The 15112-nt window shown below is 43.3% G+C and overlaps 1 protein-coding gene and 1 pseudogene across 1 annotated transcript in view; one reads left to right on the top strand and one right to left on the bottom strand.

Moving 5' to 3' along the window:
* LOC124622947 (zwei Ig domain protein zig-8-like) overlaps positions 1-15112 on the bottom strand; it is a 365055-nt gene that overhangs the window by 17449 nt on the left and 332494 nt on the right. Inside the window, exon 5 of the mRNA XM_047148738.1 lies at positions 12330-12498. Coding sequence (XP_047004694.1) covers positions 12330-12498 — 169 coding nt within the window. The remainder of the gene's footprint in view (positions 1-12329; positions 12499-15112) is intronic.
* LOC124623241 lies at positions 6906-7023 on the top strand (annotated as a pseudogene).

Genomic DNA, 15112 nt, shown 5'->3' with positions numbered 1-15112 from the left:
CTTCTTCTGCACTGACTGGCAGCTACATAATGCTGAGAAGAACCCTGTGATCCAATAGCGGACGCATGGCTGCTGGGAGCGCTGCATCAGCTTGGAGTGGTAGGCACACCTCACACGTAGCTCTGTTTTTGCAGATGGCGTGACAACAATGTGAGTGTTTTGATTCACACGCCATTTGCTGGTTCTCAATCCCTGCCAGACCATGCCCACATTGTCCCCTTAGGTGCACCGGTATGTCGGATGCCATGTGGTCGTGCTGAATTCTGAAACTGGCCCATCATTACAGTAATCCTTCAGAGCCGTGTGGCACTGAAGCTAAGGGCAGCTTCCGCCCTGGACAAGAGTCATGTTGTCAGGGCTGGTGGCTATGCTGACATCAGTACTGGATGCTGGAGTCCATCAGCCGTGGCTTCGGGTCGCTGGACGTCGCAAAGGGCAGCTAGAGCGAGATCAACATTAGGACAAACTCACCATAACCAGAGAATTGAGTGCGAATAACACGAACGCCATCGACCCTACTGTTGTGTACGCTGTTGAAGATGTAGTATTTATGTAGTCGAGGAGAGACTCTGCTCTAGACGCCATTGACAATGATAGAATTGATTCTGCACTTCCCGAGTTGTCAACTGTCTGCTAAATCTGCTTAGCGGGTCTTTACTGCTTACTCAAACTAACTAGTGTTTCTTGTGTAACCGGCCTCTGTGGCCGAGCGGTTCTAGGCGCTTTAGTCCGGAACCGCGCTGCTGCTACAGTCGCAGGTTCGAATCCTGCCTCGGGCTTGGATGTGTGTGATGTCCTTAGGTTAGTTAGGTTTAAGTAGTTCTAAGTCTAGGGGACTGACGACCTCAGATGTTAAGTCCCATAGTGCTCAGAGCCATTTGAACCATTTTTTTTTCTCTTGTGTAACGCTACAGGAGTAATATTGGCAGTTCTGTCTGCACTTTTCTAACCAATTTCCGCGGCGTTGTTTGCAGTCTCTCTTGAGAGTGGCGAGGTGGCGATTGTGCGTGACCCACTAATGGTACTGAAATGTTAATGCTTCCCAGCTGGCGACTGGCGGTTGGCGACATTTCCGCGCTGTTGATTATCGCCGACTGTTAGGATACCTCTTACTAATTCTGTCGCATAACATTCATAATTGTTACAGCTTTTACTGCTTAGTCAGTTACGTAAATGAGAAAAGTAATTAAGTACATGCGAACATTTCCTATATTTTCAATCTGATGAAATTTCTTGTGAGTTCAACATTGCCCAGCAATGAAAACGGCAAGTTCTGCCTTCCATCCACTCACCGTTCCCCTACCACTGTCGCTAGCGTTTTTCCCTACACGTGTCCACACTAATCAACTTCATCTGGTGAACGCATTAAAGCTGGGCAGGAGACCTCAGTTAGCTGCGTTATGTAACTGTTTCTTCTTACTCTCATTTCGTTTCTGTGGACTGAGAGAAGAGTAATGCCAGACCCTATCATCTATTTTATTTGCAGTATATGTTTCGGAAGGAGTGACAACAAAAGCGACGAAGAGGCTGGAAACTTTGATACATGTGAACAACGAACAGAAGGATCAGGCTCATACTCTTCTACAAAACGTATGTAAAAGTGTTGTTTTTCTGAGACATTGTCTTGTGACTGCTCTGACTCTGATACGGCCGGCCAGAAATTCGTCTCCTGTGCCAATCTTTTCACCTCGGAGTAGCACTTTCAACCTACGTCCTCAATTATTTGCTGGATGCATTCCAATCTATGTTTTCCTCTACAGTTTTTACGCTCTGCAGGCCCCTCTAGACCATAGAAGTTATTCCCTGATGTTTCTACGAATGTCCTACCATACTGTCCGTTCTTGTAAGTGTTTTCATGTATTTCTTTACCGTATCTGTCCACCTAATTTTCTATGTTATCCTGTAGCACCCCACCTCACATGTTTCGATTCTCTTCTGTTCCAGGTTTCTTGAAGTCCATGTTTCACTTCCATATAATGCTGTGCTCCAAACAAGCATTCTCAGAAATTTCTTCCTCAAATTAAGGCCCATGTATGATAGTAGTGGACTTCTCTTGGCGAGGAATGCCCTTTTTGCCAAATCTAGCCTGCTTTTGATATACTATAGTTCAATTCTTTTATCTTGGCGCCCAGACGCGGGAGCTGCGTTGCCAGTTCCACACGACACACGCGCCAAGAGAAGCAGCACCATAGTACAGTTCGCAAGCTTACGTTTAGGGGGGAGCGCGCAGTTGATGAAGTAAAGCCACCACGGCCGCATTAACCCTTTCGCTGCTACAAAGACGTGTTCTCTGCATTCTGTGCTGTGCGCGATTTTGTCACTGCACTGCTCGCATGTGCAGACACATGGTGTTCCCACTGCTTTGACACTCTTATCATTCGATTCCGCAAAAACTATTTGGCCCGAAAATTAGATTTTTACACATCTTCTTGACTGATACCTTCCCCCCATAAATGACTTAATTTTGTTTCGGTGTTCAACGCAGTTATTATGCAGCATTAGATATAGTAAACCATTGCACGAAATTTTGAAGAGTTTGCAGAGGTAAAAGTCCATAGAGTATACTTTACGTTTGGTCGATTTTAGTTGCCACAATGTTGAGAATGAAATGTGGACAAGATACCTAAATTTCATACAAATTTTACTGTATAACAATATCTCATTTAATTTAAGTACCACATAGGTGTCCTATGTAATATTGAGAAATATTACATCTTTCGCGACTGTAACAAAAGTTTTATTTACACCGGGCACGTTTGGCTTTATTTTAAAGTACTTCAATCAATTAAAAGGAAGTAGACAAAATACATTAAATAAAACTGTGGACTTACAAAAACATTAGGACTTGATATACCGTCTATCAGTGAAGTGCTCTGAGCTATGTCAAATATAATTTTTGTGTGTGGCACACACAAACAGCATTTATTTGCTAAAACACTGATCAGCCGACACAAACGTTGAATATTGTGTTACCGCTGCACAAAACTACGAAAGGTGACTTGGCAATGGAGGAGACAAAATACCGTCCACTGAAGATGCAGAAGAGGAATATATTTCAATACCATTGGTAAAACTGCGACTGCGGAACAAAAACAAGAAAGAGAACATGAGTACCATTGTGTATGTGCCATACCTTTCATTGATTGAAGTGCTTTAAAATAAAGCCAAACGCACCCAGTGTAAATAAAACTTTTATTACAGTCGCGAAAGACGGAATATTTCTCAATATTACATACGACACCTATGTGGTACTTAAATTAAATGAGATATTGTTATACAGTAAATTTTATATGAAATTTAGGTATCTTGTCCACATTTTATTCTCAACATTGTGGCAACTAAAATCGACCATACGGAAAGTACACGCTATGGACTTTTACCTCTGCAAACTCTTCAAAATTTCGAGCAATGGTTTACTACATTTAATGCTGCAAAATAACTGCGTTGAACATCGAAACAAAATTAAGTCGTTTATAAGGGGAAGGTATCAGTCAAGAAGATGTGTAAAAATGAAATTTCTGGGCCAAATAGTTTTTGTGAAACCGAATGATAAGTGTGTCAAAGCAGTGGGAACACCATGTGTCTGCACAGGCGAGCATTGCAGTGATGACCAAATCGCTCACAGCGCGGAATGCGGGGAGCACGTGTCTGCAGCAGCGAAAGGGTTAATGAAGAGACAAAGCACTAGAAATTTCAAAAAATTCCATTCAAACAAATAAAATTCTTGAAGTAGGACACTTCTATATTGTTTTTAAATAAAGAAAATATTAAGCACCGCACAAGGTTTGAACTCATAACCTCTCGCTTAGTATCACAAACCCTAACCTTTACGCCAACGCAGCTCGTGTCACAACATAACTCAATGAGGACTCTAAGACGTCACGCAAAATACTGACAAACACTGTTGGTATGACTATGAATTACTCACGCTTCGTCGAAGTACAATAGGAAATAAACAATTACCGCTGTTCTTTACTGCGAAAAAGTGGTTAGTGAGATTGATGCAAACACCTTTCCTTGCTATCGCCTGAATTAGGAGTCTTATTGCATGTTTGGTTTAATTAATTAATAGAATATGAAGCAATTGGTATAAAGAATGCTTTTTCCAAACTTTCTATAAAAGAAAGTCTGCTATCAAGTCATTGCTTTTGTTCTATTACTTTATTTATGACTGAACGTTTCTAAATCTGAAGACACTCGTCCATGTTCTGTACTGCAGTCTAGGTCTGGCAACGTCGTTCTCTGTTCATTGGCTGACTGTGTTTTGTGACGTCAGATGCGAAGAACAGACCTAAACTCGGCCGCCAACATAAATAACGCGCACTTTAGTTGCTACCTAGGTAGAAGAATTCCTTAACTTCACTAACTCATTACCATCGATCCCGATGTTAAGTTTCTCACTGTTCTCATTTCTGCTACTTCTCATTACTTTCTTCTTTCTTCGCTTTATTCTCAGTCCATATTCTGTGCTCAGTAAACTGTTCATTCCATTCAGCAAATGCATTAATTCTTCTTCACTTTCATTGAGGATAGAAGCGTCATCAGCAAATCTTATTATTGACATCGTTTCACCTTGAAGTTTGATTTTACTCTTTAACCTTTCCTTTAATTCCGTAATTGATTTTTCGACATATAGATTGAGCAGTAGGCGCAAAGGACTACATCTCTGTCTTACATCCTTTTCAATCAGAGCACTTCGTTCTTGGTCTTCCTATCTGATTGTTCCCTCTTGGTTCTTGCACACACTGTACATTACCCGTCTCTCCCTGTAGCTTACCCCTATTTTTCTCCGAATTTCGAATATCTTGCACCATTTGAAATTGTCAAACGCTTTTTCCAAGTCGGCAAATCCTATGAACGTGTTTGATTTTCCTTCAGTCTTCCTTCTATTATCAACTTCAATGCCAGAACTGCTTTTCTGGTGTCTTTACCTTTCCTAAAGCGAAACTGATTATCTTCTAACATATCCTCCGTTTTCTTTCCCATTTTTCTGTGTATTATTCTTGTCAGCAACTTTGATGCATGAGTTGTTAAGCTGATTGTGCGATAATTCTCGTGTTGGTCAGCCCTTTCAGGCTTCGGAATTGTGTGGACAATATTTTTCCGAAAGTCAGATGGTATTTCGTCAGACCCATACATTCTACAAACCAACGTGGCTTTAGAAATACTGATGGAATTTTATCAACTCCTTCTGCTTTATTTGATTTTAAGTCTTCCAAAGCTCCTTTAAATTCTGATTCTAATACTGGATCCCCTATCTCTCCTTTTCCTTCTTGCGTCATATTATCAGACGAGTCCTTCCTCTCGTAGAGGTCATCAATGTACTGTATCCACCTGTCCGTTCTTCTCTCTGCATTTATCAGTGGTATTACCATTGCGTTCTTAATGTTACCTCTCTTGCTCTTAATTACACCGCAATTTCTTTTCATTTTCCTGCATGCTGAGGCAGTCCTTCCGACTATCATTTCTTTTCGATTTCTTCACGTTTTTCGTACGCCATTTTGCCATAGCATCCCTGCGCTTCCTATTTATTTCACTCCTCAGCGACTTGCATTTCAGTATTCCTGAATTTCCCTGAACATTTTTGTACTTCCTTCTTTCCTCGATCGGTTGAAGTATTTTTTGTGGTATCCATGGTTTCTTTGCCGTTACCTTCTTTGTACCTACTGTTTTCTTTCCAACTTCTGTAATTGCCATTTTTAGAGATGTCCGTTCCTCTTCAACTGAACTGCCCACTGAACTACTCCTTATCGCAGTATCTATAGCCTTAGAGAATTTCAAACGTCTCTCTCCATTGTTAGTACTTCCGGTCCCACTTCTTTGGTATTATTTCTTCTGACTAATCTCAGTAACTTCAGCCTACTATTTATCATTATTAAGTTGTGATCTGAGTCTATATCTGCACCTGGCTTCGCCTTACAGTCCAGCATCTAATTTCGGAATCTCTGTCTGACCATAATGTAATGTAACTGAAATTTTCCCTTATCTCCCTGCCTTTTCCAAGTATACGTCCTTTCCCTGCGATTCTTGAACTGAGTATTCGCTATTACTAGCTGAAATGTATTGCAGAACTCAATTAGTCTCTTTTCTCTCTCATTCCTAGTACCAAGCCCATACTTTCCCGTAACCCCTTCTTCTACTCATTCCGCTACAACCGCATTCCAATCTCCCATGACTATTAGATTTTCATCTACCTTTACGTACTGAATTACCCGTTCAATATCATCATATACTTGCTCTATCCCTCCATCTTCAGCTCCAGCTTGCGACATCGGCATGTATACATGAACTATCGTTGTCGGTGTTGGTTTTCTGTCTATTCTGATGAGAACAACCCCATCATTAAACTGCTCACAGCAGTTCACTCTCTGCCCTACCTTCCTGTTCGTCAAGAACCCTACTTCGTTATGCCATTTCCTGCTGCTGTTGATTTTACCCTATACGCATATGAGCAGAAGTCCTTGTCTTCCTTCCATTTCACTTCACTGACTCCCACTGTATCTAGATTGAGCCTTAGCGTTTCCCATCTCATACTTTCTAGCTTCCCTACCACGTTCAAACTTCTGACATTCCACGCCACGTTTCGTAGAATATGTTAAGTAACGTAATGTAAAGAAACTAGTTAACCAGAAAGCTGTACAAGTACGTATTGATAGAAATGTAAGATTTCCCTCGTCTTATCCATTCATTTTCGTAAAATACTGTTTGTACGTGCTAAAAAAGTGACTTAAAGGCTGAAAAAAAAACTCTAAAAAGCCATGGACTTTTTCTAGTTCGTTCTTAAAATCTGATATGCCCATTGCTTGAGAAAACACAGAAAATCGATGATTACTTCGGCAGAAAGGTTGCCGGATGCATTTCAGCCCTTTTTGGTAAAGGTAAGTCGCCGGATTTGCAACCGTTCGGGCAATGGCCTTGCCGCAGTGGATACACCGGTTCCCGTGAGATCACCGCAGTTAAGCGCTGTCGGGCGTGGTCGGCACTTGGATGGGTGACCATCCAGGCCACCATGCGCTGTTGCCATTTTTCGGGGTGCACTCAGCCTCGTGATGCCAATTGAGGAGCTACTCGACCGAATAGTAGCGTCTCCGGTCAAGAATACCGTCATTACCACAGGGAGAGCGCTGTGCTGACCCCACGTCCCTCCTATCCGCATCCTCCTCTGAGGATGACACGGCGGTCGGATGTCCCCGATGGGCCACTTGTGTCCTGTAGACGGAGTGGTTTTTCAACTGTTCAACCAATTCAATGATCTTCATACTCTTCCACGAATATTCAATCAGCCAATTTCGTCTCCTGAGGCGACTGCAAAGCAGGAAAAAAAATTCATTCCGATTATACACACAAAAAAGGTAAGAATCCTGGTGGTGACATCTTAAATGATATCAAATTTCAACGCTGTAATGTACCTGTGGGTCAGGCAAACAATGCTATCATATGCTCTCGTTTGCCTCCCGTTATTGATGCAGCATGCCTCCACTCCTGTTGAGTATAACCACAAGTCCAGCTAGGCTAGGAACATCTTGGACCCCAGAAACTGGGGTTAAAGGAAATCAAACTCATCTCTCTCTCACAGATCACTGAAGTTAAGCCCTGTCGGCTTGGCTAACACTTGGATTGGTGACCGTCCAGTCTGCCGAGCGCTGTAGGCAAGCGGGGTGGACTCAGCCCTTGTGAGTCAAATTGAGGAGGCACTTGACTGAAGGATAACAGCTCCAGTCACAAAAACTGACAACGACGGAGAGAGCGGTGTGTTGACCATACGCCCCTCCATACCCACATCCATGGACGCCCGTAAGCTGAGGATGACACTGCGTCCGGTCAGTACCATTGGGCCTTTCGAGGTCGGTTCGGACGAAGATTTTTTTATGGGGAAGATAAAATGGTATTTCAGTTTTACGTGTATGTTGTACATATGATGATTGTAAATGTATTATAAATACAGTAATTTACGATTAATTCAAGAATGGTTCTTAATTCTCATGAGAAATAATTTTGATCCCAATATAAACATCAAGGTTTATACTGAACAAAAAACAGTATATTATAGCTGTTCTGAAACAATAAATGCCAGTTTTAAAAGGAATTTCAGTCTCTCTCTCGAGATGTTACTACTAACATCTACACTGTGGCAAAAGTGTTGGGATACCTCCTAACATCGTGTTGGATCTCCTTTTGGACGGCGTAGTGCAGGAGCTCGACTTGTCATGGGCTCAACCAATCGTTGGAAGTCCCCTGCAGAAATATTGAGCCATACTGCCCCTACACAGTCCGTAATTGCCAAAGCGTTCCTGAAGCAGGATTTTGTGCAGGAACTTACCTCTCGACTACGTCCCACAAATGTTAGATAGGATTCATGCTGGGAAATCTGGGTGACCAAATAATTTGCTCGCTCTGTCCAGAATGTTCTTCAAACCAATCGAGAACAATTGTGGCCCAATGACATGGCGCATTGTCACCCTTAAAAATTCCATCGTTGTTAGGGAACATAACGTCCGAGAATGGTTGCGATAATCTCCAAGTAACCGAACATCCAGAGGGCCCAGTCCATTACCTGTAGCCTATACATAGCCCACACCATTATGGAGCCGCCACTAGCTTGCACAGTGCCTTATTGACAACTTGGGTCCATCGCTTCGTGGGGCCTGCGCCCGACTCGAACTCTGCCATCAGCTCTTAGCAACTGAAATGGTGTCTCATCTGACCAGGCCACTGTTTTCCAGTCCTCTATGGTCCAACCGATATGGTCACGAGCCCAGAACAGACGCAGCAGGTGATATAGTGCTGTTAGCAAAGGCACTCGCTCGGTCGTCTGCTGCTATAGCCCATTAAAGCCAGATTTCGCCCCACTGTTCTAACGGAGACGTTCACCGTACGTCCTACATTGTTTTCTGCCGTTATTTCACTTTGTGTTGCTTATCTGTTAACACAGAGAACTCTAAGCAAATACTGCTGCTCTCAATCGTTAAGTGAAGGCCGTCGACCACTGCGTTGTCTGTGGTGAGAGGTAATGCTTGAAATTTAGTATTGTCGGCAAACCTTTGACACTACGGATCTCAGAATATGGAATTACCTAATGATTTACGAAATGGAATGTTCAATGCGTGTAGCTCCAACCACCGTTCCGCGTTCAAAGTCTTAATTCCCGTCATGCGGCCATAATCACGTCAGAAAACTTTTCTCTTAAATCACCTAAGTACGAATAACAGCTCCGCCAATGCACTGCCCATTTATATCTTGTTTACGCGATACGACCGCCATCTACATGCCTGCGTATCGGTGTCCCATGATTTATATCACCTTAGTGTGTGTGTACTACATATAGATTTCTATATGTATAACAGGTAAATAGTTGAGGAGGAACAGAAGAAAGGGCCGGCCGAAGTGGACGAGCGGTTCTAGGCGCTACAGTCTGGAACCGCGCGACCGCTACGGTCGAAGGTACGAATCCTGCCTCGGGCATGGATCTGTGTGATGTCCTTAGGTTAGTTAGGTTTAATTAGTTCTAAGTTCTAGGTGACTGATGACCTCAGAAGTTAAGTCCCATAGTGCTCAGAGCCACTTGAACCAAACAGAAGAAAGGTTTAAATGAATTAAAATCTAATTTGTAGACCATGCCAAACTCATGGGCTAATGGATTTTTAATCTTCCAGACAGACTGTCACCAACCGGTTATGACCTTCGAGGAGAATTTTAGTAGAAATATTTTTGACATAATATATGTCTTCAAAAATGAGTAGTTTATCATAAACATTGTAAAAAATGGTTCAAATGGCTCTGAGCACTATGGGACTTAACAGCTATGGTCAACAGTCATCTAGAACTTAGAACTACTTAAACATAACTAACCTAAGGACATCACCAGTCATCACGAGGCAGAGAAAATCCCTGAGCCCGCCGGGAATCGAACCCGGGAACCCGGGCGCGGGAAGCGAGCATAAACACTGTATAAAGATAATAAAAATGAATTTAGGGGTTGGGGAGGAACTGAGTCTGAAAATTTTAGACGTCCTTAAATACTTTGTGGGACCACTAGCGTTCAAGGAATCGGCAGTTGAGCAATGAAGCACCTAGTTTCATAAGCGCAAAGTCGGTGGATGGAATCCCGTTGCTGGTAGTTTTTTTTTATTGTCACATAGTCTTCACAACACATTTATGATGACTGTGTATACTATGATTATTTAATGAACTATTATTATTTTCATAATCTTTAGCCAGAGAAAATGTTTTTCCCTGAGGAGATTGGAAAATAAAAAAAAGGATGCACGAGATCTCCGAAATAAGTATATCTATTTTATTTATCTTACTGTATCTACATCTGGGACAAGTATAATATATAACCTATAGAGAACTGGACGAATCAGGATGATACTGATCGTAGAATCATGGAAAACAGTAATTTCAAAATGGTTCAAATGGCTCTGAGCACTATGGGACTTAACTCTGAGGTCATCAGTCCCCTAGAACTTAGAACTACTTAAACCTAACTGACCTAAGGACATCACACACATCCATGCCCGAGGCAGGATTCGAACCTGCGACCGTAGCGGTCGCGCGGTTCCAGACGAAAACAATAATTATTGCCATATACAAGAGATGGAATGAACGCCGAAGTTTTCCATGTGGATTGTTTTTCCAATAAGACCATTGCAAAACAAACGGGATTTACATACATAATCGGTTCTCAGCAATCACAACATTTCGCGGTGTACCACACATATCGAAGCATATCACCGAATACTGGTGCAGATAGCTCACAAAAAATTTGTGTGCCTCCAGCAAGATACGATCCAGAGACCTCGCGCATATGAAACTAAACGCTTCCCGCTCAGCTGCAGATTCCTTGAATGATAGCGATCCTACAAAGTATATAAGTACGTTTCAAGTTTTCAGACTCGATTTACTCGAAAACGGTTGAGAGATGCGCCATCTTTTTCAGATACGTTGAAGTCGTCGTCGTGTCTCTTACTCCCTGCCTATACGAATCAAGTCGGTGAGGGCCAGTTCGTACGTGAGTGAAGCTGCTACGGCAGCAGTCACGTGCCGCCTTTTTCTGCTGTGGTCAGCTCACACCATTGGGACGTTGTCTACACTGACTGTATCAATTCTTCTAAATATACCTGTTATTGTTACCGTTGCCTTTTTGCTTCTGAGAGTGCCGAGGAACTGGTTCATAGCACCTGCTGTCCACCCAACAGTCCTGCAAGAACACTCTCAAGGATCGATACCTCCACGAGGAATCTAACCATCATCCTAAGCAAAAAAGAGGTGTCATGAAAACCTTGATGGACAGAGCCAACAAAATCTGCGAGCCGGCTTACTTACAAGATGAACTAAATCACTTACGGTCAGCCTTCATGAAAAACGGATATACCAGCAAGGAAATTGATCGAGCCCTCCATCAAAGAAGAAAAGAAGCCAGAAGTCCGGAGGAACAACGGTCACCTACTGTAAAAGTTTTCCTATCGTTTATTAATAAAGTTACGGACCGTATCTGGAAAGTTCTGGCCAAGTATGGGATCGAAACAATCTTCAGACCCACCAAGAAGGTTAAGGAATATTTAAAAACTGCAAAAGACGCCCGACACCCCCTAGCAACACCTGGTATATACAAAATTCCGTGCAGTTGTGGTACAACGAAAAGAAGTGTAAACACCCGCTTAGCCGAACATAAAAGAAACTGTCGCTTAGGACACATCGAAAAATCGGCCGTAGCTGAGCATGTTTTTCGAGATGGGAACCTTGAAATCAAATTTAATGAGACCATCGTTTTAGCACGAACATCCCATTATCATGCGCGCAACTATAGAGAAGCAATAGAGATTCACAAACACCATAACAATTTTAATAGAAAAAAGGAAGGTTTAAAGTTAGACAAAATATGGATGTCGACGTTGCGCCAGCAGAGCAACAATCGATTACTCTTAATCGAGGATGATGACGCCTTCCAAAGATAGGGATACCGTTGGCATCACGTGGCGAATGGTAGTGCCCTCTATGCGCTCTGTAAATGCGAGAGTACCTGGAGCCTCAGTGGCAGTAGCCGGACGACCTCAGAAGATGTCTCCCTCAGATGGAGACGAAACGTTAGGTGGAAGTTTTATACATCGACCACGGCCTCTCAGCCCGGAAGTTTCAACTGAAGTCCTGCAAGGTAATCGCGATTCATTAGCGGATCATTAACGCTTAGACCAAACTGACACGTAACAACCGATTGGAATAGACATAAGATTTGGCAGTGTCAGTGAGTCAGTGACGCTAGCCGCCGTTATGGACTAAAGAGAAACTATGGCGAGGCGAGCGGAAGCGTTGTGAGCGGCGCGACGTACCATCGAGTATGTGGACGCGGACGGAGGCGGCTGCGGTGTTGGAGGGGGCGCACGTGTAGCGGCCGGAGTCCGCCGCCGTGGCCCTCTGGATGAGCAGCCGGCTGGTGGTGAGCGCGCCCTTCTCCGTCACCAGGCTGATGCCGCCGCGCGGGGAGTCGAAGTTGATCGCCTGCACAGCGCGTTCACTCCGCCTTACTCTACTAGTGTACAAATCTTACACGTCAGGAAGAAAGAGTCACACTTCGAGCTTTAAATAAGAGCGTGCCAAGATTATGAAAACTGAGTCACATCAGAATTGTACAACGACTGGCCAAGAGTCGGAAGCCACAAGATACTCAAAACACACCAGTGGGTTTTCGGAAGAATACCCTTCACACAATCCCGAAGATAGAAAGCGAATAAAAATGGGAGAGCTATTGCGCAATCAACACCACATGTAACTCGCCCGAGTTCTTGACCAGAATAATATACAAATCAATAAAAATAAATTTAAAGCTCTGTTAGATGATAAATTAGCTTACGGAACACTGAAGGAAGTTCTGATGTTGCACTTAATTATGGAAGCAAGATTTGAGACATCGTCATAGGATTTTTCGCTCAAGAAAAAGTGTTCGACAGAGTAAAAGCGTGTAACTCTACTGAAATTCTCAGAACAGATACAAGAATTCGTGAAAGAAGTGTGATTTATAGTAACTGAGCCGTGCTGCGGTTCGCGTTGGTGCTGTTTGTAGGTTTCCCTCCTCTGTTAGAAGCCAGACCGTATCGCTTAGCTGACACGGTTGCGTTGTTTGTCTTCTTTTCGTGTTCACTGGCGCCACTTGGTTTCGCAAGCTTTGCGTCTCCTCCAGTGTCAGCAGCGGCGGTTATCGATGTGTAGTAACTGTAGCCCTATCTTTTGGGCGACGTCGTTGTTGTTCCATGTCGTGTCAGTGCGAGTTCGGTTGGGGACTCAGGAGCAGCCAGGTCCGTGCAGTGCGCGAACACGCAGGGACCGCGGGCGGTGCGCATGGACTGCCGGATCGAAGGCCTGTGGTCACGAGGATGCACGACCTCGCCGTAAACCGGATCCTGCAAGCTTTGAGTGCATTTGAATTCAAGTAGAGAAACCTCCACCATTGTGATATCTCGCGATTCTCCTGTGACTTGGGTTCGTGTTGCTCCCCGTAGTGTTACCGAGGCGAACAGCAGCCAGTGGGGTGCTTTGGGTCGCGCGGGGTAGCCGTACGGTCTTGGGGGGCATGTCACGGTCCGCGCGGCTCTCCCCGTCGGAGGTTCGAGTCCTCCCTCGGGCATGGCTGTGTGTTTTGTCCTTAGCGTACGTTACTTCAAGCTAGATTAAGTAGTGTGTAAGCTTAGGGACCGATGACCTCAGTAGTTTGGCCCCATAAAAAAAAAGTGCTTGGGGGAGGCGCATCTGATTTGCTTTCCTCGACTTCTAGTTACTATTTATTGCATTCAGTTTGTTATTATTTGTTAAGTTCAACCAGCAGTATTTTTCCTGCCTCGTGGCCGGTAAAGCCCTAGTTACCTGCCGTGGGGGTTAGTGTATGTAACAGTAGTGTACGTTTCCTCACCTTGCCGCTGCTGTCCGGTGAGGCGTGTAGTTTTGACAGCTTTCTTGATTGTAGGTTGGTTGGCGATTCTTCTACTCTGGTGGTAGTGATTCCTTTCTCGTTTCGGACGCTCTAAGCACAGTATTCTGCAGGCGGAGTCCAGACCGCCGGTTCCGGCTTTGGCGTATTTTTACATCTTTGCCTTTGGTTATCATTAGTCATTCGTTAGACTGCCACTAGTCCAAGTTACCATCTTGTGAAGTGAATGCAACTCTTGGCTGCCTATCTCATCGCTCACGAAAATGAATTTTTGCCGGAAATACTCAGAGGTTGATTCCTGGTACACAGTCTGTGATTGGCCCTTGTGTTGTATTATTTTATTTGCTGTATTTTTATATAATTGCCATTCTTGGCTTTACAGCAGGTTTAAATGGTTGTGCTACCAAGTTTACCATCATTTTGTCTCACCCGTTCGGTGATCAGTTGCCTGTCTTTTTAAATTAATCTCTGCGATTTCATTGCTGTTTTACAGTATGTTTGTTAAATTTTTTATAATTTCCGTTCTTGGCGTCACAGGCCGTCAGCCGTGACTGTGGTTACTTGCCTTAAAATTCTAATTAGGGTCATATTGGCTTGTTTGTAAATCGTTATTTGCTGTGTCTATATGTTATGCTCATTTGGTAAATTGTAACGCACTGAAAGCACTATTAATTACACAGTTGTTTATTCCTTCATTAATAACGTGACATATATTTTGTTGCTGAGTCTGGAAGTACCGTGTTAAAATAAATGTGTGTAATTGCAAAAGGGAACCAATAGTAACTGATTACGGCCCCGTCCACAATCGTAAGCAAATCCTGCCTTCCTTGACTACCAGGTTTCGGTAATATGCTTCCAGTCGTCTGAAAAAGTTCTTGACCAGTTTACTACAGATTCTAAAAGACATTGGAAAGAATATAGCCTAAATAACTTTTTGAAACAACATGTTTCTGTTAAAATCGACTGTCAGAAAGAAAACGTTTTGCAGTGACAATATGCTGTCTCGTTTTCTTTCCTGCAATCAGTTCTAACTAAATCCATTAGATAAATTGTTATTCAAGTAAAGAGCTTCACAAATTGAACAGGTCAATAACGCGTTGGTTCACCCCTGACAGCCATACAAGCAGTTATGCGGCTTGGCGTTGACTGACAAGGTTGTTTAATGTCTAACTGAGCCATTTCTAAGCCAAA

The sequence above is a fragment of the Schistocerca americana genome, chromosome 7 (assembly GCF_021461395.2).
Source record: "Schistocerca americana isolate TAMUIC-IGC-003095 chromosome 7, iqSchAmer2.1, whole genome shotgun sequence".
NCBI lineage: Eukaryota > Metazoa > Arthropoda > Insecta > Orthoptera > Acrididae > Schistocerca > Schistocerca americana.
The sequence above is the reverse complement of the archived record's forward strand: the minus strand, read 5'-3'. Positions and strand labels throughout refer to the sequence as shown.